This window comes from Diceros bicornis, chromosome 26, assembly GCF_020826845.1.
Source record: "Diceros bicornis minor isolate mBicDic1 chromosome 26, mDicBic1.mat.cur, whole genome shotgun sequence".
Taxonomy (NCBI): domain Eukaryota; kingdom Metazoa; phylum Chordata; class Mammalia; order Perissodactyla; family Rhinocerotidae; genus Diceros; species Diceros bicornis.
In genome coordinates this window covers 22,751,708-22,777,834 of record NC_080765.1, presented here as the reverse complement: position 1 = coordinate 22,777,834, position 26,127 = coordinate 22,751,708, and the positions used below count along the sequence as shown (strand labels likewise).

The 26,127-nt window shown below is 48.9% G+C and overlaps 1 protein-coding gene across 3 annotated transcripts in view; it reads left to right on the top strand.

Moving 5' to 3' along the window:
- KATNIP (katanin interacting protein) overlaps positions 1-26,127 on the top strand; it is a 187,029-nt gene that overhangs the window by 113,524 nt on the left and 47,378 nt on the right. For all 3 annotated transcript variants that reach the window (XM_058569798.1, XM_058569799.1, XM_058569800.1), the window contains 6 exons: positions 1,443-1,621; positions 2,624-2,689; positions 4,217-4,323; positions 5,933-6,035; positions 9,754-9,969; positions 21,546-21,683. In XM_058569798.1, the coding sequence (XP_058425781.1) occupies positions 1,443-1,621; positions 2,624-2,689; positions 4,217-4,323; positions 5,933-6,035; positions 9,754-9,969; positions 21,546-21,683 (809 nt within the window). The remainder of the gene's footprint in view (positions 1-1,442; positions 1,622-2,623; positions 2,690-4,216; positions 4,324-5,932; positions 6,036-9,753; positions 9,970-21,545; positions 21,684-26,127) is intronic.

Here is a 26,127-nt window from a genome sequence, read left to right as displayed (position 1 = left end):
TCACTTTGTGCTGGTGCCTGGACCGCGCTTCCATGGTGCTCCCTGAGGCCCTCCCTGCCGCCCCACCCTCCCCATCTCCCCTCCCCTGCTCTGCTTTCCTTGTTCTTCCGTGTCATTTTCTGTTGTCCGACACCCTCTGCTCTATTGTTTCTCTGGCTATTGTCTCTCTCCATAAGGGCGGGGGTCTTGCTTTGTCTGGTCACTGCTGTGTTCCCAGTGCTAAGAACAGAGTCTGGCAGAGTGGCACTTAATATTTGCCAAGGGGATGAAATTCAGTAGGTAAAAGCCTCTTTAACCATCCCAATAGAAACATTTTGAGCAGTTCTATTTTTAAACAGATTTTTTTTAACATAGAATCCAAACATCAGTAATTGAGGGGATGTTGTAGTGGGACCCCGTGTATCCATTACCCAGCCTTGGCAATAGTCAGTTGCTGGCCAGTTTCATTTCATCTACACCCCCGCCCACTGTACACATGATTATGAAGCAAATTCAAGTCTTTATATCATTTTATCTGTGGCTATTTTAGTATGCTTTTCTTTTGACAGCTGCAAAGTATTCCATTGGGAGGATATACCATAATATATTTTATTCAACTAGTCTTATTGGGTGCTTTTTTCATATCACTTTATATTGTACAAAACCAGTTTTTCTTCCAGAATCGACTGTAGCTTTGCAATACTTTTTTTCTTAAGTTGAGGAGTAATTTCTTTGTAATTCTTGTGACCCATGCAAAACCAAAACAAAATAAAGCAAAAATATTCCAAAATACCCATCCTCCTCCATGATATTATATATTATTCTTATAAGTACTTTGTTAGAGGGTTAATGTTTTAATAACTCTTTATTTTGATACAGTTTCATACTTAAAGGAAAATTGCAAAGATAGTACAAATGACCTCCCATATGCCCTTCACTCGGGGTCACCAGCTGTTAACATTTTGCCCCAATTGCTTTATATTTGCATGTGTGTGTATGTGTGTGTGTGTATGTATTTAAATCATTTGAGATTAAGTTGCAGACCTCACTCCTCTCTACACCTAAACACTGCAGTGTGTCTCTCCTAAGAACAAGGGCGTTCGTTTGACATTGCCACAGTGCACTTGTGCTGGGAAATGCAGGATATTTAGCATTAACACAGTACTGTTATCTAAGCCGCAGATTATGGATTTCACCACTTGCTACAATAATGTTCTTTACAGCAATGCTTTCCTACCCAATATCTGGTCCCAGGATCGCCACTGCGTTCACCTGCCACGTCTGCCCAGTCTCCTTTAACCTGGAACGGCTCTCCAGGCTTTCTTTGTCTTTCATGACTTTGACATTTTTGGAGAGTACAGGCCAGTTGTTTTATAAAATGTTCCTCAGTTTGGGTCTAATAGATTCTATGCTGCACTCTGAGAATGCAATCTGAAGGAGTGTCCCCTGTTTTCTGCCCCCAGGACCCGGAAGCCGACGAGAGAGACCCCTGTCAGCCACCCGAAAACCCGTGCGTGAGGCTGAGGACCGAGAGGAAGATGCCTCGGCCGTGCTCAGGGCCATCCAGGTGGAGAATGAAGCCCTGCAGAGGGCGATCCTCAGCAGAAAGGCCGAGCCCTCCGCCAGCCCACCGCAGGTGCAGGTGCGTTCACGGGCCGGGGAAGGACCCAGGAGGACTTGGGCTGCGTGGGGACCAGGCGGTGTCTGAGCAGCACTTGGAAAGAGCATGTGGTGAGGAGGGAGACCTAGGCATTCCTGACCTCAGACTGATCTGCACGTCCACTGCTTGATGTAGTCGCACACTGGCCTGCCAGAGGCCCCATTTCCTCCACATTCTGTTTTATGTTTACTTCAGGAAGCCTAAGCTGGAGGCTAATATGCCCCTAGTCCTTGCTGATTTCTCTGCAAACCCTGGATACCTTAGGCCAGGATTGCAAACTGGTGGGTCAGAGAAAGCATGGAGTAAACAACAAGCTCTGGCTTCTCTGGAAAGATCTCATTCCCCAGAGCATGAGCCCTTCAGGCTTCCCCAGTCCTCACCGCTCCCTATTATCCTGCCCTTGGCCCACTTCACCTGTCTAGGCCCTACAGATGTTTGAGTTCGTGCCACTGCCTTCGGCTTTGAGCAACAAACAGGAGGATAAATGGTGGGATGGAGTAGGGCCCTGGGGAGCTGGAGGCCTTGGACGTCCCTCAATGTACACATTCTCTCTCAGAAGCATGTTCCTTGACTCAGCTGTTGAAACCCTTCATCTTAGCTCGTCCCACTTGATGCCACAGCAACCCGGAAACAAGCAGGGCTGGTTTCATTGCCCCGTTTTGTCGATGTGGCTGATGGCCCCCAGAGAAGCAAGGTGGCCTACTCGGGTCACGTCTCTGGCAGTGGCCAAGATCAGCCTGGCTGCAAGCCCAGGCCCCGTCCACACCACCAGTTGTTCCCCAGGCTCAATTGCGGGCCTGCTCTTTGGGGTATTCATCGAGCAGCACCTGTTTTGTTTTCCTGGCGCTCAGTCATTTGCCCCTGATGTTTGCATCTATGAGATCTCGAGACGGCCCCTACGCCTCTGTGCTCTCGTCTGTCAGTGAAGAGTATGCAGTGGATGGCTTTATTCTGACCTCAGACCATGTCATTACATCATTCCAGGACACGGAGGTACCGCTGGCAAAATCGTGGACCAGTCTGCTGAAGGAGAAGGAAGAGACCCCTGAGGTCAGTGGAGGCCTGAGAGGACCCACAGAGCCCCATGCCCACAGCACCTGACGGCGCCCAGAGGGCTGTGCTCACACAGTCCCCCCCGGGTCCTGCCTGTGGTTGTTCTGCTCATTTCCCAGATGGGGAGACTTGGGCTGAGTGGCTTGTCCACAGTTACAGGCAGAAGCCAGCACTCACTCAGGCCTGCTGACTCCACTCCTTGTTACGTTTCTGCTTCCTGACAAGACGGCACAAACACGGATCTTAGTATCCTGAGCAAATAAATGATATCTGTATATGCCTAGGTCAGTTAGGCCTATTTCAGCAGAGAGGGCTCAGCAAATACGGACGTGCATTAATAAAACTCCCAGGAATGTCCCTGTTAGACTGTGCACAGGTCCAGTCCGTGTGCTCAGCATACAGAGGTGGCTGTGTCGGGTCAGATTAGCCCCTGGCCTCATGCAGCTTGCAGCCAACAAGCAAATACAGCCATAAATAAACGAGGTGACTTCAGAGAGAGATGACAATCAGAGCTGCTAATGAGCGAGAGAGTGTTGGGTTGTGGGATGGTGGCTACCTCCGACAAGAGGCCCCTCGGAGGGCGTCCCATTTGAGCTGAGACCTGCCAGTTACGAAGGAGCCCGCCAGCAGCAGGGAACAGCGTTCCAGGTGGAGGAGCAGGGGAGAAGCTTTGAAGTGGAAATGAGCCTGGCTTCATCCGGGAGCAGGAAGCAGCCTGACTCTCCCTGGGGCAGGGGAGGGGGCGAGGGAGGGGGTGGGCAGAGGAGAGAGTGCCCGTGGGGTAGAGTGGTGGGCAGGATAGCACCCCAGAACACTGTAGTGGTTTTCTTTTTGTATCCCTCCTACTGGCTCTGTTATTTCCCACTCATCTTAAACTATCACCAGCCCATATTTCTGACAGGCCTGCAACCCTGCCCACCATGATCTGGAATTCCGGGATGACCTGACCCCGACCCACAGAGCCTAAAATCATTTGCGGATAGAGAGCTGAGCACGTTTCTAGTTTAGATGATAAATGAAAAAGAGGAGAAACAGGCTTGGAGGATTAAAAATGAAAGAGCCTAATGGTGTCACTGGAATTCTCCATGGAGTCCAGTTAGTTTGTAGCAAACAGAAGACAGGCTCAGTTGAGATGGAGAGAGGTTGTCAGCAGCCACAGCACCCTGAACGCGCCCCATCTCGTCTGATCTCGGAAGCGAAGGAGGGTCAGGCCTGGTTAGTGCTTGGATGAGAGATGGGGAAAGGTTTGGATGAGAGAAATTTCTCACTACCTCGTTGAAGCAGATGGTTTCCTGGGACCCCCCAGATCATAAGAAACAGATCTCTGTCTTTTGGCAGAGGTTGAGTAAGGGGATTCTAGATCTAAATAACCCTAGGCAGATACTGTTACTCTCATTCCTGTTCTCTGCTTCCTGCAACGGGACCGATGGCCGGCGAAGTACGTCCCTTTGACCGTGGCTCTGGGGTGGCTTGGGCCGGGTGCGTGGCCGCAGACATCTGTTTAATGAGCTTGTCCATCCTCAGCTGCTCCCCATCACCGTGGCGACCAGCGCGCAGGAGCCGTCCAGAGCAGCAGGGGGAGCCAGAGCCGTCAGCGAAGCCATAGACAGAGTCGGCCTTTTGGGAAGCAGGTACTTATCAAGAGGGCTGCAAAACAAAAACAAGAAGCCCATAGCGAGGCAGCCATGAGGACCTTATTAACTGAGGTGTTTCTTTGCTTTTCCTTTGTTATTCCAGACCATTTAAAACTGCTCCCTTAGACTGTACCCTCCCTCTCCCTCCCCTCAGCCCTGAAGCACAAAATTGACTTGATTTCTTTCAGGCACATGCCCCTTTGCTCGTTCAGCTCTGTCCAACCTGTGTAAAACTGCAGCCTCCTCAAAGGTCTCCGCCAAAGTTCCCCACGCTGCACAGTGGAGAAATTGTTCCCAGCTGGCCTGGGGGTGGGGAGGGGGACCCAAGCAGTGTCCTTTGAACCTTCTTTTCTTAAAAGTTCGTTCAAATGCAACATTCTGTTCCATTAACCTGTAGCATCAGTTATTAGAACTGTCAAGTTTTATTATAAAATAAAGGCTTTCCTCTAGTCTTCAGGCAAAACTGGTCTTCAGAAAGATGCGCCAGGTCGAGCCTATAGTTTGAAGCATGCCCTGGCACACAGCCATGCTCCCTGGGCCACCGCGGGGAGCTGTGTGCACTGTGGACTGTGCAAAATGCCTGTGCCTGGCTGAGGGGCAAGAAAGGGCTGAAGTCCAGCCTGCGGGCTGGTCACTAAGCTGAGGTCCTGGCCTGGAACTGTGTCAGCCCAGAAAGGGGGTGGGGTCTTTTTCTCTGTATGAAGGAGGAACTTCCTAGCCAAGCTTTGCACTCTCCAGGTCTGTGTCCACCCAGAGGGAGCTTCCTTTTTATAATCTGTAGGAAAACTCTGAATAGGCTGAAGGCAGTGCAAGCCATCCCTCTCAGAGTCTGCAGACCCCAGACTGGAAGCCATGGCTCTGTACCATCATGGCCATAAATAAGAACCCAGGGTTTCCCCTGCGTGCGAAAGTGCTGGGCCTTGAGGCTACTTTTACATCTGATAGAGTTTTATTTATAGGCAGCACACATCACCAAATGCTTCCTTCTTCATCATCGAGATCCTTGGTGCCTCAGGGTCTTGGGGTGGTACTCAGCCTTCAACAGCACATGTGAGATGCATTTGCAAATGACACTCTGCTGGGTTTGGAATGCCTATGTCTTCAGAAACAGGAGATGCAGAGCAGGTATCTAGACCAGGAGTCAACAAATTTTACAGTAAAGGGCCAGATAGTAAATACTTTAGATTTTGCATTTTCGGTTGGCTTGTTTGTTGTAACAACTCTTTGAAAACGCATAAAAACCATTCTTAGCTTGCAGGCCACACAGAAACAGGCCCCGGGCTGCGTTTGACCTGCGGGCTGTGCTTTGCGGACCCCTGCTCTAGACTCTTACAAGTTGTCAGTCAGCTTAAGGAGGTCGGCTGACCATCTTGCCCTAAGCACTTTCTTTCACTTGGCTCTGCTTTCATCACTTATTGTACAGATATTTCTAAAGGGAGAAAAACAGCCTGGGTGCGCCTTTGAACTGCATGTGGGGTGCATACTTTCTTCTCACCTTGTTACGTCTCTCTGAAATAGAAAGGTAATTGTGGTACCCTTGATGGGGATGGTCTCTTTTGAGGATCATTTGTTACTACCTGTTTGCTAAAACAAAATCACCTTTCAGACAACAGCAGAGGCTTCTGAAAGTCCTCCAGGCCATCGAAAGTGACTCTGCCCATGTCGGCCAGGTTGTTTCACCAACTGAGGAGCAGGTGCCTAACCCGGAGGTGAGAACCTCGACTTACGGGGATTTCCAAACGCGTTCAGTGTCTTGCCTGACAGCTGAGGCTGGAAGGGCCCCTTAGTATGATCATTTCTAGTCAGTGGGGATTGCTCTGACAGCGGGAAACTTAGCATCTTTCTGCCCAAGTCTCCAGCTCCCCTCCTCCTCAGCACATAGACGTACATGTGATGGAGCAAGAAGTTTCAGCAGAGAGAAGCCTGTCCACATGAAAGGAAATATAAATAGCATGTAAGGCCATAGGAAATGTCCAACATCGCTGGTAATCAAGAAATGCAAATTAGAGCAACCTTAATGTCCCACTTGATATCTGAGTTAACAAATTATTTTTGATAACTTCTAGTATTGGCAAGGTTTCAGTAAAACTGGCAGTCTTACCCTGCTGGCAGCATAAATGGGTGGAACTCTCTTGAAAAGCAGAAAGGCCAGACTTAGGAAGAGCCTTAGAAATACTTGTATCTTCCAGCCCACCACTCCCACTTCCTTACCCGAAGGGAATCACTCAGCAGAAATAAAAAGCTGTAGGCACAAAGATATCTGTTGCAGACTACTGAAGAAGAGAAAAATGAGGGAAAAAAAACGGCAGGCAGAAATAGCATAAATGTCTCATAATAATGGAGTTAATCAGGAGAGTATGATATATCAGCACAGTGTAGTAGTATAAAAGGACGGAAATGGTCGTTATGGAGATTATGCAGATAGAAAATATTAGGGATGTAAAGTTAACTGCAAAAGGTGATGTTACTCTTTGTTGAGTCCAATATGATTGCAACAACTATGCTAGCGTGCTGATGGAACTGAGGCATAAACTACAAAAGGAGGAGGGGGCACCAAGGTGTAGGATGACAGGTGATGATTTTTTCTTTTGTGTCGAAAGGTATGTGTCTGGCACATCCCTCGCACCCCTTCCTTTACCCAAGCCTTTCTTAGGATTATTTGGTACAGTGGTCACCAATGTTATAATTGGCCAATGAGGGCTTAACATGAAGCCCTCCCAAAGCCACATGTAAAACTCACATACAACAGAAGGAGCCCCAGCCAGGCTAGACTGGAGTTCCAGCTTTGAGTCTGGCACCATCATTTAGAGGTCATGTGACCTCAGACAAGCCTCTTCAGCTCTCTGGTCCTGGGAATATGTGGCTGTCAAATTGGGTAAGTAACCCACACCCCATGGCCCGCTGTGAGGTTGGAACAGGAAAGGCCTGTGAGGGCGGGCAGCTCAATGCCTGGTATGGGGCAAGGAGGAACCAGTAAATATCAGTTGAAGGTTTGCCGTCTAGAAAAATCTAGAAAAATCACAGCTTTGTTCCACCTTGCATGGAATAGTTGCTTTCTTAGCTGTGAAGATCCTAAGTGTGGTAAAACTTCAGCCACATTAAAAAGAGCCTGGGTTGATCAAGTCTCTTTATATTATAGGAGACAGAAAACCCAGGGGAAACTGACTTACATAACAAGGAGAAGAAAAAGGACAGACTCTTGTAATAAATGCCACAGTTGGGACCAGGTGGGGCTTGATCCAGCAGCTCAAGTGTCTCCTCAGTGTGAGCTCCATCCCCACCCCAGTGCTCAGGCCCAGCTCTGCTCTCTCCCTGCAACCCCTCGGGAGCTGGAGTGGTTCCCCGCTCTCGCCTCACGCCCTCAGGCCCCACAGTCAGGAGAGAAGAGCGGTTCCTCCACATGCGGATCTGAGGTTGGGTCACATGCCCATCACTGAGCCGCTCCCTCCCGGTGGCCCAAGGGACAGACACACTGGTTCTGTGGACTAGTCAGGCTCCTCCTTGGAGTGGGAAAGAGTCCATCCCCCTGTACCCTATGGCTGAGAAGGGGTGACTCCCCCAAATGAAAAGGAGGTGTTCTCTGTGGAAGAGGGGCTGGGACCAGGAGCTTCCCAGCCAGCGTTTGCCTCGGGGCCCTGTGAAGCATTCTAGATCAGGCAGCTCCGAGGCAGGAGGGGCCCTCAAGGTGCAATGCTGACAAGTTGTGACACTTCCTTGTTAATAGACCCTTCAGCTCCTTCATTTGGAAGCGTCACCGCAGGAATTTGCACATTTTAGATTGCATTGGGCGTGAGAACCAGCAGCCCCTCTGCTCCCATCTGGCCCTCCTCCCTCCTGCCAACAGCCAAGGTGAACAGTGCGGCTTCCGCACCCTCCCACACCGCTCCCCGAGCAGGACCGCTCCTCACAAGCCCAAGCTCGTTAACCTCCCAGTCCCCCCGCGTGAGCCAGGCCAGTTTAGGTTTATCACCATCCTGCAAGCCTGGGACTCAGGCCCAGGGCAGCTGAGGGCTTGGCCACTGCCCGCACAGCAGAGGAGGAGGAAGCTGTGGGGTGTGCAGGCCGAGCTAATAAAAACAGGCCCTGGGTTCCTTCTGGGAGCTATGAGCTGACCTCCCTTCCTCCCCATCCCCATCCCCATCGTGTGACAATCAAGGCTGGTCCAAACACATGCTGAGAGCGATAGCACGTCTCGCTGGCTATTAATTAAAAAAATAAGTAGGGAACAGTTGCTGTTCATTTGCTCAGCTCCCTGCTCACAGAACCATTGCAGATTATGAGTGCTAATTAACAGAGGGCATGTGCGCGTGGGGAATGCACCATTTTATGAGCGACTGATCCGTGGCGACCAGCACTGCAATCCGGGCCCAAAGGGGCCTCAGGAAGCCATTCCGCAGTGTGGCCGTTTATTGATGGCATTCACGCAGACTCGCAGACCAGACAGCCTACCCATGAAGGAGGCAGGCATTAAAATCAGTGAAGGAGAGAAATGGGAGGAAATGGACACGTCCAGAGCGCACACAAGCCGGGACTTGTGACAGGGTCTTCTCCATGTTGGTATCTCACTTCATCTCCGTGACAGGGTTGTCAGGTAGGTGGTGTCATCTCTTGTTCCCCAGCTAGGCTGAGGGATGTCCAGTGACTTGTCCAGGGTCCTGTGTTACCTACTGTATTCGCTTGCTGGAGCTGCCATAAGAAAATACCGCAGACTGAGTGGCTTAAACAACAGAGATTTATTTTCTCCCAGTTCTGGAGGCTGGACGTCCAAGATCAAGGCTTTGGCAGGGTTGGTTTCTCCTGGGGCCTCTCTTCTTGGCTTGCAGATGGCTGTCCTCTCGCTGTGTCCTCACATGGCCTTTTCTCTGTGCCTGCACAGCCCTGACATCTCTCCAGGCGTCCAAATGTCCTCTTCTTATGAGGGCAGTGGTCAGATTGGATTAGGGCCCACCCTAAGGGCCTCATTTTAACTTAATCACCTCTTTAAAGACCCTCTCTCCAAATACTGTCACATTTTCAGGTACTGGCGTTCCGGCTTCAGCATTTGAATTTTGGGAGGGGCGCAGTTCAGCCCCTGACACCTGCTCAATTCAGCAGAAGTTGTGACATGCCTGTAGGACATGAACACTTGGTAGTGAGGGAGAGAAGTGCACATTCAGGCAGAATCTGATGCCTTTTAAACGTTTTTGTTATTTGCAAACTCTTATAGAAAATATTAAGTGCCAGGGCTCACCGTAACTGTTTTAAATGCTTTACAAATATGAGCTCATTTAATCTTCATAATACCCATATGCAAGGCGTGCTTTTCTTATGCTTATTGTATGGATGAGGAAACTGAGGCACTGAGAGGTTAAGTACCTTGTTTAGTGATAGCGCTGAGTTCAGCCTGTCGTATTTTAATCCTTTGGCATTATTTTTCTCTTCGTTAAGGACAAATCGAGAATGAAAGCAGAAGAGATCAAAGATGCCGTCTACGTGACGATGGAAATCCTGTCCAACTGGGGCAACGCCTCGTGGGTGGGTCTCACAGAAGTCGAGTTCTTTGACCTGAACAACACAAAGCTTTACGTGTCCCCTCATGACGTGGATATCCGGAACACGGACACGCCCGGGGACCTGGGCCACCTGGTCAATAGGAATTTCGTTGTAAGTGGAGGCGGCACTGGAGTGAGGCTTGGCCTCGTGGTGGGATGCATTTGCTCTGCCCACGATAAGTCCCTGATAAGGGGGTGGGAGTGGGGAAGGGAAGAATGGGGAATGTAATCTTCCACTGTCATTCATTTGGGCACAGTGCGGGGAGGCTGAGGGGAAGGTGCAGGTAGAGGCCTCCACACTGTTGTCGTGTCCCCCCCAACCCACCCTGAGCCCTCTCACAGATCCCTGCTCTGTGGGTTTTTCTTGGGGGATGGCAAGGAGGAGCCAATTCACCCCCTTTTATCCACCTTGCAGTTTACCACACTCACCACCAAACATGGGACCTCAGGGGTCATTGAGGTCAATGCCCCCATCTTGTAGATGAAGCAACTAAGGCTTGGAGAAGGGCATTGACTTGGCCAAGGTCACACAGCTGGAAGGTGGTGGGGCCAAGTTCATATCCTGCAGCCTGGCCCAGAGCCCATGCCCACACCCTTTCAGAGTCCTGCCTCCCTAGGGCATGGAATATGCACCCCACAAACATGGAACGCTCCTTTCCTTTAAATAGCTAGCAGTTTAAAAAAAAAAAAAAGCACTGACATTCTTTTCCTGCCACTTGTAAGCTGGACACAAGAGACTCTGAGCTAACTGAGACAGACCGCCCAGCAGCGTCCTCTTGACTGTGCTGGGCTTTGCAGCCTGGGAAACCGGGAACACAGGTGGCCTCTGGGCCACAGACCTGGGTGGCAAAGGGACAGCGCGATAGGAAGACTTCCCCTCGGGTACTCTTTTGCACCTTTTAAATTTCCTGCCATGTACATGTATTCTCTATTCCACAGAACAGATTGTTAACTTTTTAAAAAGTATTGAAAATGAAAACCACATGTTTATTCTTGCCTTGTGCACGGTGCTCAGTGCTTCATCCGTATCATCATATTTATCCCTAACAGTGCACACCCTCGAGAAGCTGAAAGCCTGGGTTCACGGCTTACCACTTACAGCTTCGTGACCACAGGCAACTCACCTAACCTCTACTTTAGTCTCTTCCTCTGTAAAATGGGGATAGTAATAGTCCTTACCTTGATGCGGTGTTGTAAGGATCCAATGTAAACATAAAAAGCCTGCCACCACGCCTGGCTCTTCCTAAGGCTCTGAAACATCAGCTATTGTTTTCATTATTATTATTATTATTAAAAGTATTAATACCACTGAGAAGTAGATATTATTCCCATTTAAAGAAGAGGAAACAAGAAACAGGGGCTTTGAAATCCTCACTTCCAGAGACCCCGGTTCTGGCCTTGAGTCTGTAGCCTTGGGCAACTTACCTGCCTTCTCTGAGAGGGGGTTTTTCTGCCATCTGTAGAATGGGAGTAGAGGGCGTGGATAATCCATATGATTCTTATTTTGGCAGCAAAAGAAACAGTCTGGTTCACTTGAGCAAATTTGTTAAAAGGAAATTTGTTGTAAGTCTTTGGAGCAGCTGGTGAATTCACTGTCACTTGGGCCGGAAGAGGACAAGCCCCCGTGGTCGTGTTGGGGTTCTAGGTAGCATCCCGGGATGCAGGAGCACTGAGGGTTTGGTGTTTTTTGGGGGGTGGGGGGCAGGCAGCGTGCGTTGGTTGATTGGTTGGTTCGTTGGTTTGTCATCCTGTCGCTCTGCTGGAGATGTCCAGTCCCAGGAGAGGAGGGCTGATGGACCAACCTGGCTGGCAGGGCTGGGCACTGTGATGCCAGTTCCATCAAGATGCCCCAGCGGAACAGGGAGGGACTTCTTGAAGAAATTCAGGTTGTTACTGAAAGAAAGGCAGAATAGATGCTAGACAGCCGAGAAACACCACTTGTCTGCAGAGTTGGACCGGGTGGTGTCTGAGTCCTCATGAAGATCAGCAGCTCTGTGATCTTGAAAGAAACAGGTTCCATAGGCCACGGCTGCTTGGATGCTCTGGTCTTGTGTTCACTGCTCTGTGTCCTGCTCCGAGTCTGTGGGCTCCCGTGTGTGCTGCTGGGGCTTGGACCAGCCCTTGCCGCCCCCTCCCATCCCCCTTGTGCACAAAGCAGTGGCATCTTGGAAGCCTGCCGCACAGAACAGAGCATACCAGGGTGATAAAAAGCATCACTAGATTTGATGGGGACCAATTCTGATGATGACTCTCCCTTGTCCTCTGTTTAGCAGAGGCTGGTGCGCTTTGCCATGGGGTAGCAATGAAGACTTTGGGTTTTGGTGGGTTTGGGGTTATTTTTTGGCCCTGAGGTTAGGACATGAGGCGGCCATCTCACCCTGGGCTGCTGAATCTCTGGGTCCAGCTGTGGTGGGCTGGATTCCCCCTGCTGCCCTGGCGTGGGGTCCCCCTGATAGTTCTCCTGTGTGCCAGGTCTGGGGCTCCCAGGACACTCTGCCTCTCAGAACCGTCCAGTTTCACTGGGATTTATTAAAGACCCACGGTGTGCCAGCCAGGGCCTCAGACATCCCTCATTTAATCCTCGCATGAACCTTGGGATTACTCTCCACATGTGATAAACGAAAAAACCAAGTCTCAGGGAGCGTAAGTGACTTGCCCCAGGCCACACTCCATGGAGTGGTGGAGCTCGCTGAAAGCTGAACACGAGGTACCTAAAAGTGGAGTCTGGGTTTGAGAGAGAAGTTGCTTCAATGGAGGTGAATTAAGGGCATGCCGGAAGATGTGGGAGTGCCCCCTGCTCAGTGCAAACCCTCCTGCCTTCTGTACCCACGCCATCTCTCTTACTGGCCTCGCCCAGGCCTGTGGCTTCAAGATGACTCCAAATTTATACACCCAGCCCTGTCTGCTTCTCTGAGGTCCTGACTTGAATGTCAGCTTCTTGCTTGACATCTCTTCTTGGATGTCTACTGGACATCTCAGACTTCAGAGATCTAAAACCTAAGTTTTGATTCCCCTGCCCATGCCCACGTCTCTTCCTCCTCCAATATTCCTTTACTCCGGAAATGGCATCACTGTCTGCTCAGCTGCCAAGCCCACCACTTAAGAGTCTTGCTTGATTGCCCCACCCCCTCTCCGCCGCCTTCCAGCACACCAGCAAGTCCTGTTGATTCTACCTCCAACAGAGAGCCTGGATCTGCTTTTCCACTGGTCCCTCCCAAGTCCGATCAGCGGTCTTCTCTCCCTGGCACTATTAAATGGCCTCGTAGCTCGTTTCCTTCTTTCATTCTTGCCTCATCCACTCTTTTTCCACTCAGTATCCAAAGTGATCTTTTACAAGTATTGGCTTGCACCCCTCTCCTACTTAAAACCCCTGCCATGACTTCCCATTACACTTAGAAATAAAATCAGATGCCTCACTGTGGCCTGGGAGGCTCTCTGTGAACAGGCCTCCAGCTCCCTCTCTGCCTGCTTCTTACAGCCCCTACCTCCCACACAGGGCTCCAGCAGCCACAGGGCTTCCTCCTGCTCCTCTGACCTGCCAAGCTCATTCCCACCTCGGGGTTCTGCCCTTGCTGCCCACTCTGCCCAGAACATCCCTCCTCCAGCTTTTCATGTGGCTGCCTCTTTTTCCTCAGTCAGATTTCAGCCCAGATATCACGTTCTCAGCAAGACCTTCCCTGACTCTACATACTGGAGGAGTCCTGTCCCCTCCCCAGCCCAGTCTCTATCACATCATTGTTTTTGATTTTCTTCAGACCACTTCTCACTATAAAAAATGATCTTGGGGGGCTGGCCCCATGGCCTAGCGGTTGAGTTCAGCGCACTGTGCTCCAACAGCCCAGGTTTGTGGGTTCAGATCCCGGGCATGGACCTACACCACTCATCAGCCAGGCTGTGGCAGCAACCTATGTACAAAATAGAGGAAGATTGGAGAGAGATGTTAGCTCAGGGCAAATCTTCCTCAGCGAGAAAGAAAAATGATCTTGTTCACTTGTTTATTGTCTGTCTCTCCCCCATTAATCTAAGTTCTTATCTGTCCTATTCACAGTATATCCCCAGCACATAAAAGTGCACAATACATTTCTTGAACTTTTTATTTGGAAATAATTATAGATTCACTGAAGTTGTAAAAAAAATTTTGCAGAGAAGAGAAGAACAATAGAGAAAAATCAATGAAGCCAGAAGTTGTTTTTTTGAAAGGATCAACAAAATTAACACACCTTAGTAGGCTAAGTAAGAAAAAAAGGGAAAAGATCCAAATTACTAAAATCAGGCATGAAAGGGGATATTACTACCAACCTTACAGAAATAAAAAGGATTACAAGGGAACATTATGAACAATTTTATGCCAGCAAATTAGATATCCTAGATGAAATGGACAAGTTCTTAGAAAGACGCAAGTTACCAAAACTGACTCAAGAAGAAATGGAAAATCTGAATAGACTTATAGCAAGTACAGAGATCGAATTAGTAATCAAAAAAACTTCCCACAAAGAAAAGCCCAGGACCAGATGGCTTCACTGGTGAATACTACCAAATATTTAAGGGGTTAACACCAATCATTCCAAAATCTTCTAAACCGTAGAAGAAGAGAAAACAGTTCCCAACTCATTCTGTGAGGCCGGTGATACCAAACCCAAAGACATCACAAGAAAAGAAAACTACAGACCAATATCCTTTATGAATGTAGGCGTAAAAATCCTCAACAAAATGTTAGCGAATTGAATTTAGCAGTTTATAAAAAGATTTGTACATCAAGATCTAATGGAGTTTATCCCGGGAATGCAAGGGTTGTTCAACATGTGAAAATCAATCAATATAATACAACATATTAATAGAAGAAAGGGGAAAATAACCACATGATGTCTTAGTAGACACAGAAAAAGCATTTGACAAAATTCAACACCCTTTCATGATAAAAACAATCAATAAACCAAGAATAGAAGGAAGCATCCTCAACCTGATAAAGGGCATCTGTGAAAACCCACAGCTAACATCATACTTAACAGTAAAAGACTGAAAGCCTTCCCCTTCAGATCAGGAACAAGACAAGAATGCCTGCTTTCACCACTGCTATTCAATATTGTCCTGGAGATTCTACCCAGGGCAGTTAAGCAACAAAATGAAGCAAAATGTTGGAAAGGAAGAATTAGAACTGAACTTGCAGGTGATACGATCTTATATATAGAAAATCCTAAAGAATCTACAAAAATTACTGGTAAAGCTAAAATCAAGTTCAGTAAGTTTACAGGATAAAAGATTAATATACAAAAATTGGTTATATTACTATACACTAACAATGAACAATCTAAAAAGGAAATTTAGGGGCAAGTCCCGTGACGTAGAGGTTAAGTGCTCACGCTCCTCTTCGGCGGCCCAGGGTTCGCAGGTTCGGATCCCGGGCGCGCACCGACGCATCGCTTGTCAAGCCATGTGTGGCGGCATCCCATATAAAGTAGAGGAAGATGAGCACGGGTGTTAGCCCAGGGCCAGTCTTCCTCAGCACAAAGAGGAGGACTGGCAACGGATGTTAGCTCAGAGCTAATCTTCCTCACAAAAAAAAATAAATAGAGAGGAAATTGAAAAATAGTTCTGTTATAATAGCATCAAAAAGAATAAAATACTTAAGAGTAAATTTCACCAGAGAAGTGGAAGACTTGTACACTGAGAAGGACAAAATATTGTGGAAAGAATTAAAGAAGACCTAAATAAATGAAAAGATATCTGTGTTCATGGATTGGAAGAGTTAATACTGTTACTATGTCAGTGTTCCCCAGATTATCCACAGATTCAGTGCATTCCTATCACAATTCCAACTGCCTTTTTTGTGGAAATTGACAAGCTGATTCTAAAACATTATATGTAAGTTCACAGGACCCAAATAGCAAAACAGTGTTGGAAAAGAAGAACAAAGTTGGAGAACTCACATTTCCCAATTTCAAAACTTACTACCAAGCTATAGTGATCAAGCCTGTGTGGTACTGGCATAGGGACAGACATATAGATCAATGGAATAGAATTGAGAATCCAGAAATAGACCCATACATCTATAGTCAATTGATATTCAACAAGGATGCCAATACCATTCAATGGGGAAAGAATTGTTTTTTTCAACAATTGGTATTGAGACAACTGGATTTCCACATGCAAGAGAATGAAGTTGGACTCCTACCTCACACCATATACAAAAACTAACTCAGTGGATCAAAGATCTTAAAACTTATATAGTTTTAACACTATAAAATGCTTAAAAGAAAACATAGGTGTAAATCTTTATAGCCTTGAATTTGCCAAGAGAATTGAAAATATACATTCACACAAAAACTTAGTTTTAGTCTTAGTTATGATACCCAAAGCACAAGCAACAAAAGAAAAAATAAGTAAATTAGACTTCATCAAAATTAAAAACATTTTTGCTTCAAAGGACATTATCAAGAAAGTGAAAAGGCAACCTACAAAATAGGAGAAAATATTTGCAAATCATATATGTTATAAGGATCTAGTATCCAGAATATGTAAAGAAAAGAACTCTTAAACTCAACGACAAAAAGACAACCCACTGAAAATATGGCCAAAGTACTTTGAATAGACATTTCTCCAAAGAAGATATACAAATGGCCAACAAGCACATGAAAAGATGCTCGACATCATTAGTCATTAGGGAAATGCAAATCAAAACCACGAAGACATATCACTTCACCCAACAGGACGTTATAATTTTTTTAAAAAGGGAAAAAGTATTGGTGAGCATGTGGAAAAACTGGAACCCTCACACCTTGCTGGTGGGAATGTAAAAGTAAAATGGTATTGCAATTGTGGCAAACAGTTTGGCAGTTCCTCAAAAACCCTCATATGTAGAGTTACCATATGACTTAGCAATTCCACTCCTAGGTATACACCCAAGAGAATTGAAAATACATGTTCACACAAAAACTTGTACACAAGTGTTCATAGCAGCATTATTCGTAATAGTCAAAAGGTAGAAACAACCCAAATGTCCATCAACTGATGAATGGATAAAGAAAATGCGATATATCCATACGGTGGAGTGTTATTCACCCATAAAAAGAAATGAAGTACTGATACATGCTACAACATGGATAAACTTTGAAAACATTATGCAAAGTAAAAGAAGCCAGACACAGAAGGCAACGTATTGTATGATTCCATTTATATGAAATGTCCAGAATAGGCAAATACATAGAGTCAGAAAGTAGATTAGTGGATGCCAGGGGCTGGGGGAAGGTGAGAACAGGGAGTGACCGCTAAAGGGTACAGGGTTTCTTTTGGGGGTGATAAAAATATGCTGGAAAAAGATAATGGTGATGATTGCACAACTTTTTGAATATATTAAAAAACCACTGAATTGTACACTATAAAATGATGATTTTATATACATGAATTATATCTCACTTAAAAAAAAAAGTACAGAAAGGTCTCATGTGCCCTTGCTCAGCTTCCCCCAATGGTAACATCCTGTATAACCATAGTACATTATTAAAACCAGGAAATGGACATTAGTATACTGTGCAGACTTTTGTGCACTCGTTTGTGTGTATAAGTTCTGTGCAATTTTATCACATGTGTAGATTTGTGTAACCACCACCACATCAAGATACAGAACAATCTTATCACTGCAAAAGAATTCCTCTTTTAACCCTTTATAGCCACACCCATCCCTAAGATTGGTAACCATTGATCTGTTCTCTATACTTTTTGTCATTTCGAGAATGCTGTATAAGTGGAATCATAGTGTATGTAACCTTTTTGAGATTGACTTTTTTCACTCAGTATAATGCCTTTGACATCCATTTAAAGTGTTGTGTGTATCAATAGTTTGTTCCTTTTTTTTTTTTTTTTTTTGGTGAGGAAGCCAGCCCTGAGCTAACATCTTGTCAATCCTCCTCTTTTTGCTGAGGAAGATTGGCCCTGGGCTAACATCCGTGCCCATCTTCCTCTACTTTATAGGTGGGACGCCTGCCACAGCGTGGTTTAATAAGCGGTGCGTAGGTCCACGCCCAAGATCTGAACTTGTGAACCCCAGGCCACTGAAGCAGAGCACGGGAACTTAACCACTATGCCACTGGGCCGGCCCCCTAGTTTGTTCCTTTTTAATGTGATAATTTATTAAATTGGGGCTACTTCTGAGGGCAGTCCAGCATCTGCCTGGGGGTGAGTTAGTCGGTGTTAGGCGGATGCTGGAAGAGGACATCACCTTTGTTAGAAGTTAGAAAGTTCCCTCCTGAGAGGGGCCTTCTCTGACCATCCATTCTAAAGTTGTCCTTCCATTGGCCATTAATAATTCTCTCTTATTTTCTTCATCGAATTTATCCCTGCTTGATTTTTTCCTTGGCAGTTTTGCTTGCTTGCCTTCCCTACTACCACAAAGCTGGGACCTGGGGGGCCAGACTCCCCCGCCATTCCTGCGTCTAGCTCCACACCTGCCCCACGGGAGGGACTCAGTATTTGTTGGGCAAGTGGGTAGTAGATGCTGTCGGTGCCCCCCTAGCCCCTTGCCCTTCCCACTTCAGTGCATGCTGGCTGCTCTCCCCACTGCCAGCACCCGTCTTTCTCCGATGGAGGATTTTATTTCTGGCCTCCAGGGCCCACTTTGCCTCCCCCGCAGCAGGCCGTAACTGGTGGGGGAACTGAGCCCCCAGGAGCAGCCCACAACCTAGGCTGATGGGAATTGGGGTAGGAATACCCCAGATCCCTTGTCCCGCGGGTGGAGTCCCTCTGAGGCATGTTCCACACTGGCTGCCAGATTCCCTGGTGGCATTGCGCTCCAGGCGCCCACAGGAGGGTCAAGCTTGGTAACACACTCTTTATAGCATGCCTCTCCTCCCCTCACTTCCCCGTGCTCCAACTGGAGTTTCCTTCGCTGTCTAAATCAACTCCTTATGCTCGAATCCTTCCCTGGGGTCTGCTTCTGGGGGGATCCAAACTAAGACAGAATGAATTAATGAATTACAAACCTAGGTTTAAATTCTCACTCTGCTGCTGGGGCAAACCACACCCTTGCTGAGCTCTGGTCTTCCTTCCGTGACATGTTACAGCAATACTCACCCCCCAGGGCCGTGAGAGAACCAAGTGCAGTGCGGAGGTGTCCTGATTCTCCTTCTGCCATCTTTGTTACCACCTGCGATGGGCAGGCACAGCAGGTGCTCTGCCTGCTGGCATGGCACCTGGGGGTTTGCCCAGCATGCCCTGGGTCAGCCGTCGGCGGTTTCCCGTCGGCCTTTCTCTCAGAGACTCTCTGTGTGAAGGAAACATCAGAAGCTCGGTTGCTAATGAGGCACTGAGTTGCCTGCAGGTTGACGTTCTTTGACTTGGAACACCACGATTCCCACTTAGCCCTCCTGTTACCCCTCCTGCTGACAGAAATGTGGTGGGAAATCAATTACAGCCTCCTCTCCTGCGTCCAAGGGTCAGCTTTCAGTCTCTTCCTTTGTCAAGCAGCCACAGTGACCTATTTTAGGCCCCAACTTGGGGAAGGAACGAGACTCCCCCGCTGGATTCTGAGATGTGGTATCCTGACCCCTGGCAGCTGCCCAGAGCACTAAAAGTTCTTGCAGAGCTTGAGAAAGTTGCCAGGATAAGTCAGAACCCCTTGAACTCATCTCTCCCCCTTAACAAAAGCCACCTCCTCCCTCCTGAAAGGCGCCGTTGTCACTGGAACAAGCCATCTTTGTTCTCCCTCGCAGCTGGAGCCTGGGCCTTGAGTCTCCTGGGGGCCGGCAAAACCCCGTCAGCCAATCTCCTCCTTCCCTGGCTCTGTCCAGTAGCAGGCACAGTCCGGTGGCAGGAGTCTGTTGAGATTTGAGCATCTCAAATACAGGGAGATGCTCCTTTTAGATAAAAGGACAACTTCAGCCAGTGTCAGAGGTGCGGTGGTTGCTTATTGGCAGGTGGAACTTGCTGCAACTGTTCAGCCTCTAAGCAGGGACCCTAAACTCAAATGCCTGCAGGGGCCAGGCAGAGGCATAACCAGGGAAGTAAAGGGGGTGTAAAACAGTAGGGAATGGGGCACTGGAGAGCACGCGCCATGGCCACGGCAGTGGTGCACTCAGCTCCAGCCAACAGCTGTCAGGGACCCCATGTTGCCACGTCTTCTAAGTCTACAGACAAGACGGAAATCTAGCTCTGGAGGGGGAGGGGAAAGCTCCCCATCTTTAAGTGTTGGCAATGAAATTTTTTTTTTTTTTTGGTGAGGAGATCAGCCCTGTGCTAACATCTGCCAATCCTCCTCTTTTTTCGCTGAGGAAGACTGGCCCTGAGCTAACATCCATGCCCATCCTCCTCCACTTTATATGGGACGCCGCCACAGCATGGGCTAACAAGCGGTGCCTTGGTGCACGCCCGGGATCCAAACTGGTGAACCCCGGGCCACCTCAGCGGAGCGTGCACACTTAACTGCTTGCACCACTGGGCCAGCCCGTGAATTATTTTTTTTTTAACGGCACCTTGTGAGCCAAACAAAATAGCTCTGCGGGCCGGATCAGTTTACAGTCTCTCCTCTAAAGTTTCAATGAGAGAACAGATGTTAGGAGGCAAATTTCATTTATCCATTCATTTACTCCTTCGACAAAGATTCTTTGGCATTTACCATGTGCCTAGGAGCTGTGCTGAATGCTAAGGGTTCTGGAATGAATTAGACATGGCCGCTTCCCTTAAAGAGCTACAACTGAGTGGGGGGTGACATGGACGTGAAAACAGGTAATCGTGGGACACTGAGTAGAGGCTAACGTCAGGTGGTGCAGGGAACCGTGGGCGCCTGGAGGAGAGAGTATGTCGAGGGAAGGGGTGACAGTGGGGTGACAGCACGTTTGGGCTGAATTTCCCAGGGTAAGAAGGGCAGGAAGAATATTGCACACAGAGGCCCACCCCTGCAAAGGCACAGAGGCCAAGCCAGCCTGGAGATGTTTGGGAGCAGCTGGGAGCTTTGTCCAGACAGAGGAGAAGGGGTAACCGAAGAGACAGGAGAGAAGGCGACTAGAGCTGAAAAAAGTCCCCTGATTTGGCTTTTCCATCTGCATCCAAAGCACTCACTGCCTGAAATTTTCTTGGTGCAAATGAAAATGACAGCGAGGCTTCCCTGCGCCTCTGACCCTCTGGCCTTGAGCGGGCCCTGGCAGCCTTGCCAGCGGGCGGAAACTGCACACTGGGGTCCTGAGGCTTGGAAACCCTGAAAGGGAGCGGAATCAATCCCGAGGCTCAGTGCCATGGCCCTGTCCCAATGAACGCCTGAGCCAGTTTCTTTCTTTTCTATTTTTAAATTTTTAAAATTCTACAGGGCTTTACAAAAGAAAATCGAAGCCTCTGTTTGCCGGGTTAATCCAATAGCGCAAGTGGCGGCTCTTTCCCCGTGCTTCCCTCCAGTCCCTCCCCACCCCAGTGCTCTCCTCAAAGCCGATTAAGTTGATCAAAAGAAAGCCCACTGCATTTTAAATTCAGTCTCGATGGCAGAGCAGAGGGGCACAAGGGGCAAATTTGTGCCAAGGACGAGAGTCAGTGCCTGCTGCAAAGTGCAGTCCAGGCCGGTGAGGTCTAGGACCCCGCCCCGATTGTGTCGAGAAGGCGGCCTGACTCCCGCCCTCGGCCGTGGCCTGGTTGTCCTAGTCACTGCCCGTTGACTTGGGGGAGAGGCAGGAACGTGCCGACACCTTCCTTCTCTTGCTGGCGTTTCAGAGCAAGAAAGACGCTTCCTTGTGGACGTGCCCCTTCCACCCGCCGCTCCAGCTCTTCTTTGTTCTTCGCAACACGAGGCAGCTGCGTGACTTTGGTCTGGCCGAGATCACGGTTTGGAATTACTGGACGGCTGACGGCGTAAGTAAGGGGCTCTGAGTCCTCGCCGGGCGTTTGGTTGATGGAAGCACTTAGCGCTGTCTGATAGCCTGATTCCTGAAGTTGCGAAAAGGGTGCAAGGAGGCGCTGCTGCCCTTCCTCATGGAGTAGCAGGTGCCCGCCGGGGGACTTCACACTGCACTGTCGGAGCCTCCAGGGGCACAGCCTCTGCTGGAGAGGCTGGGAAGTGAAGTCAGGCCACCCTTTGGGGGACCTGGAAAAACAGGAACTGAGACTCAGTTTTAACCTATAAGGAAACACACACACAGAGAGTTTATGTAACGAGCCCCAAGTCACACAGCCAGTAAGCATCAGAGTGAGAATCTGAAACCGTGCAGTCAGATTCCAGGTCCATTCGCTTAGCCAGCACTTCTCAAACTTTAATCCGTGACAACGCACCTGGGATCTTGCTAAAATGCAGGTTCTAATACAGCAGGTCTAGGGCAGGGCCCATGATTCTGCGTGTCTAACCAACTCCCACGTGTGCCAGCGCTCCTGGTGTGTGGAGCCCGCTCTCAACAGTCTTAACCTGCGTGCTGGTCTGCCCCTCTCATGTCAGAAGCCCTCTCCTCCTTTCTCCTCTCACACCACTTCCTACACCCAGGCCCGCATCCTTTCTTTCTTCTCTGGACTATTGCATTTTTTACTGCATTCAGCATTTAGTATTGAGCACGTACTAGGTGCCACCAGGCTTCATGATCAGTTCTGAGGGTGCTGATGTAAAAGGCACAGTCCATGTTCTGGAGGTACTCCTCGTCTAAGAGCTGGCAGACAAGGAAACGTAGAAATAGAATGCAGTGTGATGAAGGCCTTGATAAAAGTGAGCCCAGAGCGCCAAGGGTTTCAGACGGAAGCCCCAGGGACTCAGCAGGGAACTCAGTGGATGAGGCAGGACAGGACTTCCTCAGCCCGTCTTGTTTTCCCTCTTGTGATAGACGTGGGGATGAGAACGGTTCTATCTACTTTCGAATCCGCCATAAGGGAAGGGGGTGTACGAACGAGAGGAGACATGGGAACTGGTCCTCAGCCTCAGTCTTGTTAGAGAGACGCTAGGGTGTGCTGGGGACTGTGGCAGAATGGCAAGCACATGCCCCAGGTAAAGGGAAGGCCCCTTTTCCGCTTCAACTAATGGTTGCTCTGTAGGAATGCTCGTCAGTGCCGCTAGATCTGAACATTCCCAGGGAGCTGGGAATCTGGATTTTGCTCTGAGCCTTTCTGGTTTGTAAATGTTAATGGCTAAGTTAAATTCTTTTCAAACCACCATACAGTTCAAACCGAACTCGTCTTTGGGCTGGAGCTGGCCTGCCCCAGACTGCAACCACTGGAGCGTGGAGGAGAGAGCCTGCCTCAGGCTGGGAGAGGTCAGAGAGGGTCCTTGAAGGAGCATACGCCTGAGCTGTAGTGGAAAGAGACTGTAGCACTGAGCAGAGGCAGAAAAGGAGGAAGGGCATCCCAGGTGGAGGGAACTGCATGTGCAAAGGCACAGAGGTGTGGAAGAGTACTGCCTCTTAATTGCTCTCCCTGACCCTAGGCCCAGGCCTCCAGTCTGTCTCCATCAGCCACTGGGGGGGGTCTGATCATGATTCTCTGCTGCTTCAAACCCTCGGAGGCTCCCCTTGATCCAGAGAATCCGGGTCAGACCCCTGAGTGTGGCATCAGAGGCCCTGACTCCCTGCGCCCCAGGGCCAGCCTCTCTCTCGTCAGCACCCGCGCCTTGCTCACACCACCCTCCAGAGTGCCAGCTGCCTGTGGCTCTCCACCACCCTCCATGGTAGTCACACCTTTGGTCCCTGGCCCCTCCCATCTCGCGCAATTCAAAATGTCGGCCTCGGCCTCAAATTCCTGGAAACCCCAGATATGGCTTTCTCCAGGAAGCCAGCCCTGACCCTTGCACTGACTCTGGACCTCTGAATATGTTCCGTCACCCCTGTACCGGGAATGACACTTGCCTCCCCCACAGCACAGTGGGCCTCTTAGGAGCAGGGCCTGAGTCGTCTCCACCATTGCCCTATTCAAAGCAGAGAGACATGGTTGTCAAATGAATGAGTTCCTTCCTTCCCCAAGAACCTATAAGCAGTTGTCTTATCCTCTCTCCAGCCGAGAGACTAAGAGAGGTGAGGGCGCTCACAGCTCATCCGGCAGGTTAAAGGCAGACCGGGAATCGACCGGGAGAGTCCATGCCCCCTCCCTGCTTCCCATCCTCCCTTCCTGTGCTTCTCCCACCCACCCACCTAGCCATCTAGCTACCTAGTAAACATCTCTAGGCTCTGCGGATCTGGAGGCTAATGTGGCAGACACGGTCCTGGCCAGCTCTGCTCATGGACGATGCTGCCTCAGAGAAGTAACAAAAACTGTCTCTGATTTCTGTTTTTTGAGATTTTTTAAACAAATGCCTAAAGTTTAAATTTGAGAAAAAGTCCAAACCGCTGGAATAAGTGAGGAAGTTTCTGTGGGCGTGCCAGCCTCCCCTCCCCATTGCCGGCCCTGGCCCCTGTGTGCTCAGGGCTGGCCCCCGGGCCCGGAAGCAGCCCTGGGCAGCCGCAGTGCACTCCCGGTGTGCAGGGCTATGTCCTCTCCTTCCTGAGTCCACCCGGCCCTTCCTGGCAGGTAGTCATCAGCATCTTCTGGAATGGGTGAGGAAACAGTGCTGGCTGCCCGAGCCCGTGCCCTGTAGCTCGGCCCTGTCATTGAATATATCTCAGGCCGGGAAAAGCGGATTTGATGTGCTGGATTACAAAGAAGATAAACTTCAGCTCTTTAGCCAAGACCCTCCTTTAACCTGCACCCAGCCTTGTGTGTGTGCTGAGAATAAAAGAGGAGGAGGAAGGCAGGGTGTCGTTGCAGGTGCCGTGGGAGCCTTTGGCTGCAGGGACTAGAGACTCGAGGTCTTTCTACACTCAGAGCGGAGGGTGGAGGGCTGCAGTCCCGGACGGGGGCACGCTTATGTCGCGCACACCCATCTGTTGCCAGAATTTACCCGGGGCAGAAGGCGCACACAAATGCAGCTGCAGGTCGGTGTGATTTAAGAGTCTCCAGAGAATGCTACTACTGTGTGTTTTAGAGGAGATAAAATGAGAGTTTATAGGAAATATAGCTCAGCCTGGTAGACACGGCTTGTTAATACAGTGTTTTGTGTATGGGAATCCGAGGAAGAAAAGTTAAATGTGGGCAGCTAATCCAACCACAGCTTATTTAGAACAGAAGAAAAGAAGGTGCCAGAAAAAGAGGAGTCTCTTTTATTGGAAAATATGCTGGCTGTTAAATCCTCAGTCTAACTTTTATGGGCTCCTTTCCCCCTCATTAGGTGATGTGGTGAGTGGGAGCCGGCCCAGAGGAGAGGGACAGCAGGGGGAAGTAAGGACACACAGGCACACGGAAGGCAGCAGGCAGATGTCTGTCCTTGTCACAGCCGCCATTTATCCAGTGCTGCGTGTATCAGGCTGACGTGAGGCACCCAGTAAATGTAACTGAACAAATGAGTCATCTCAATTAACCCCCTAGCCATCCTACAAGGTGGGTGGTATCAGTCCTCACCTCGTAGATGAAGAAGCTAGGGATTAGAACAGCAAGATCCTATGGGGCAGATAGACTGCGTCTCTTTTGCCAACTCTGCTTGGAAATGGCTGCCTGGAGTGCTGTCTTAGAAGGATCTGGAAGCTTCCTTCTGGTTCATCAAGAAAAGGGTGTGTGATTGATCAGTGATGTCTGCCTTGGGCTCAGGAGGAGGACATGATAATATGTTTGTCACATTTTTTGATGTTCCCCGGATTAAATGACTTGCCCAGCTAGCAAGCTGTAAGGGACAGAGCTGGGAAAGGAATGTGAATTCTGTTGGTTTTTCTCAGCCCTACTTTCCCCTGCAGAGCGATATCTGTTGAGAGGAAGGAACCAGTAGTCTCATTCTATAGTGGGTAATAACCCGTCCAAAAGCGGACTTGCTGCAGCTCCCCAGGGTCCATCTGTTTTCCTGTGTAAGACGCGTATTACTTATCTGCTATGTGGTACCACCCTTCAGTAAAAACAGGCACACCATTACCATCTTACCCAGAACATCACCATGCAGATGCCACCCCCAGCCTGGTCACAAAAGCCAGCGAAGCAGGACAGGCACTGAGGGGCATAGTTTGTACACGGAAATGGTGCTCATTAAGTAGTTTTTGAATGAATGAATGAATGATTGAATGAATGAATGTTAGATTTCCGCGGTGGTGTATTTCTGACATGCCATGGCAATCTAGGCCAACACTGCCCAATAGAGCTTTCTGTGATGATATTAGTGTGCTATATCTGCCCGGTCCAGTACAGTAGCAACTAGGCACAGGTGGCTATTAAGAACGTGAAATGTGGCTAGCACAGCTGAGAAACGGCATTTTATTTTATTTATTTATTTTTAATTGAGATACATAACATTGTATTAGTTTTAGAT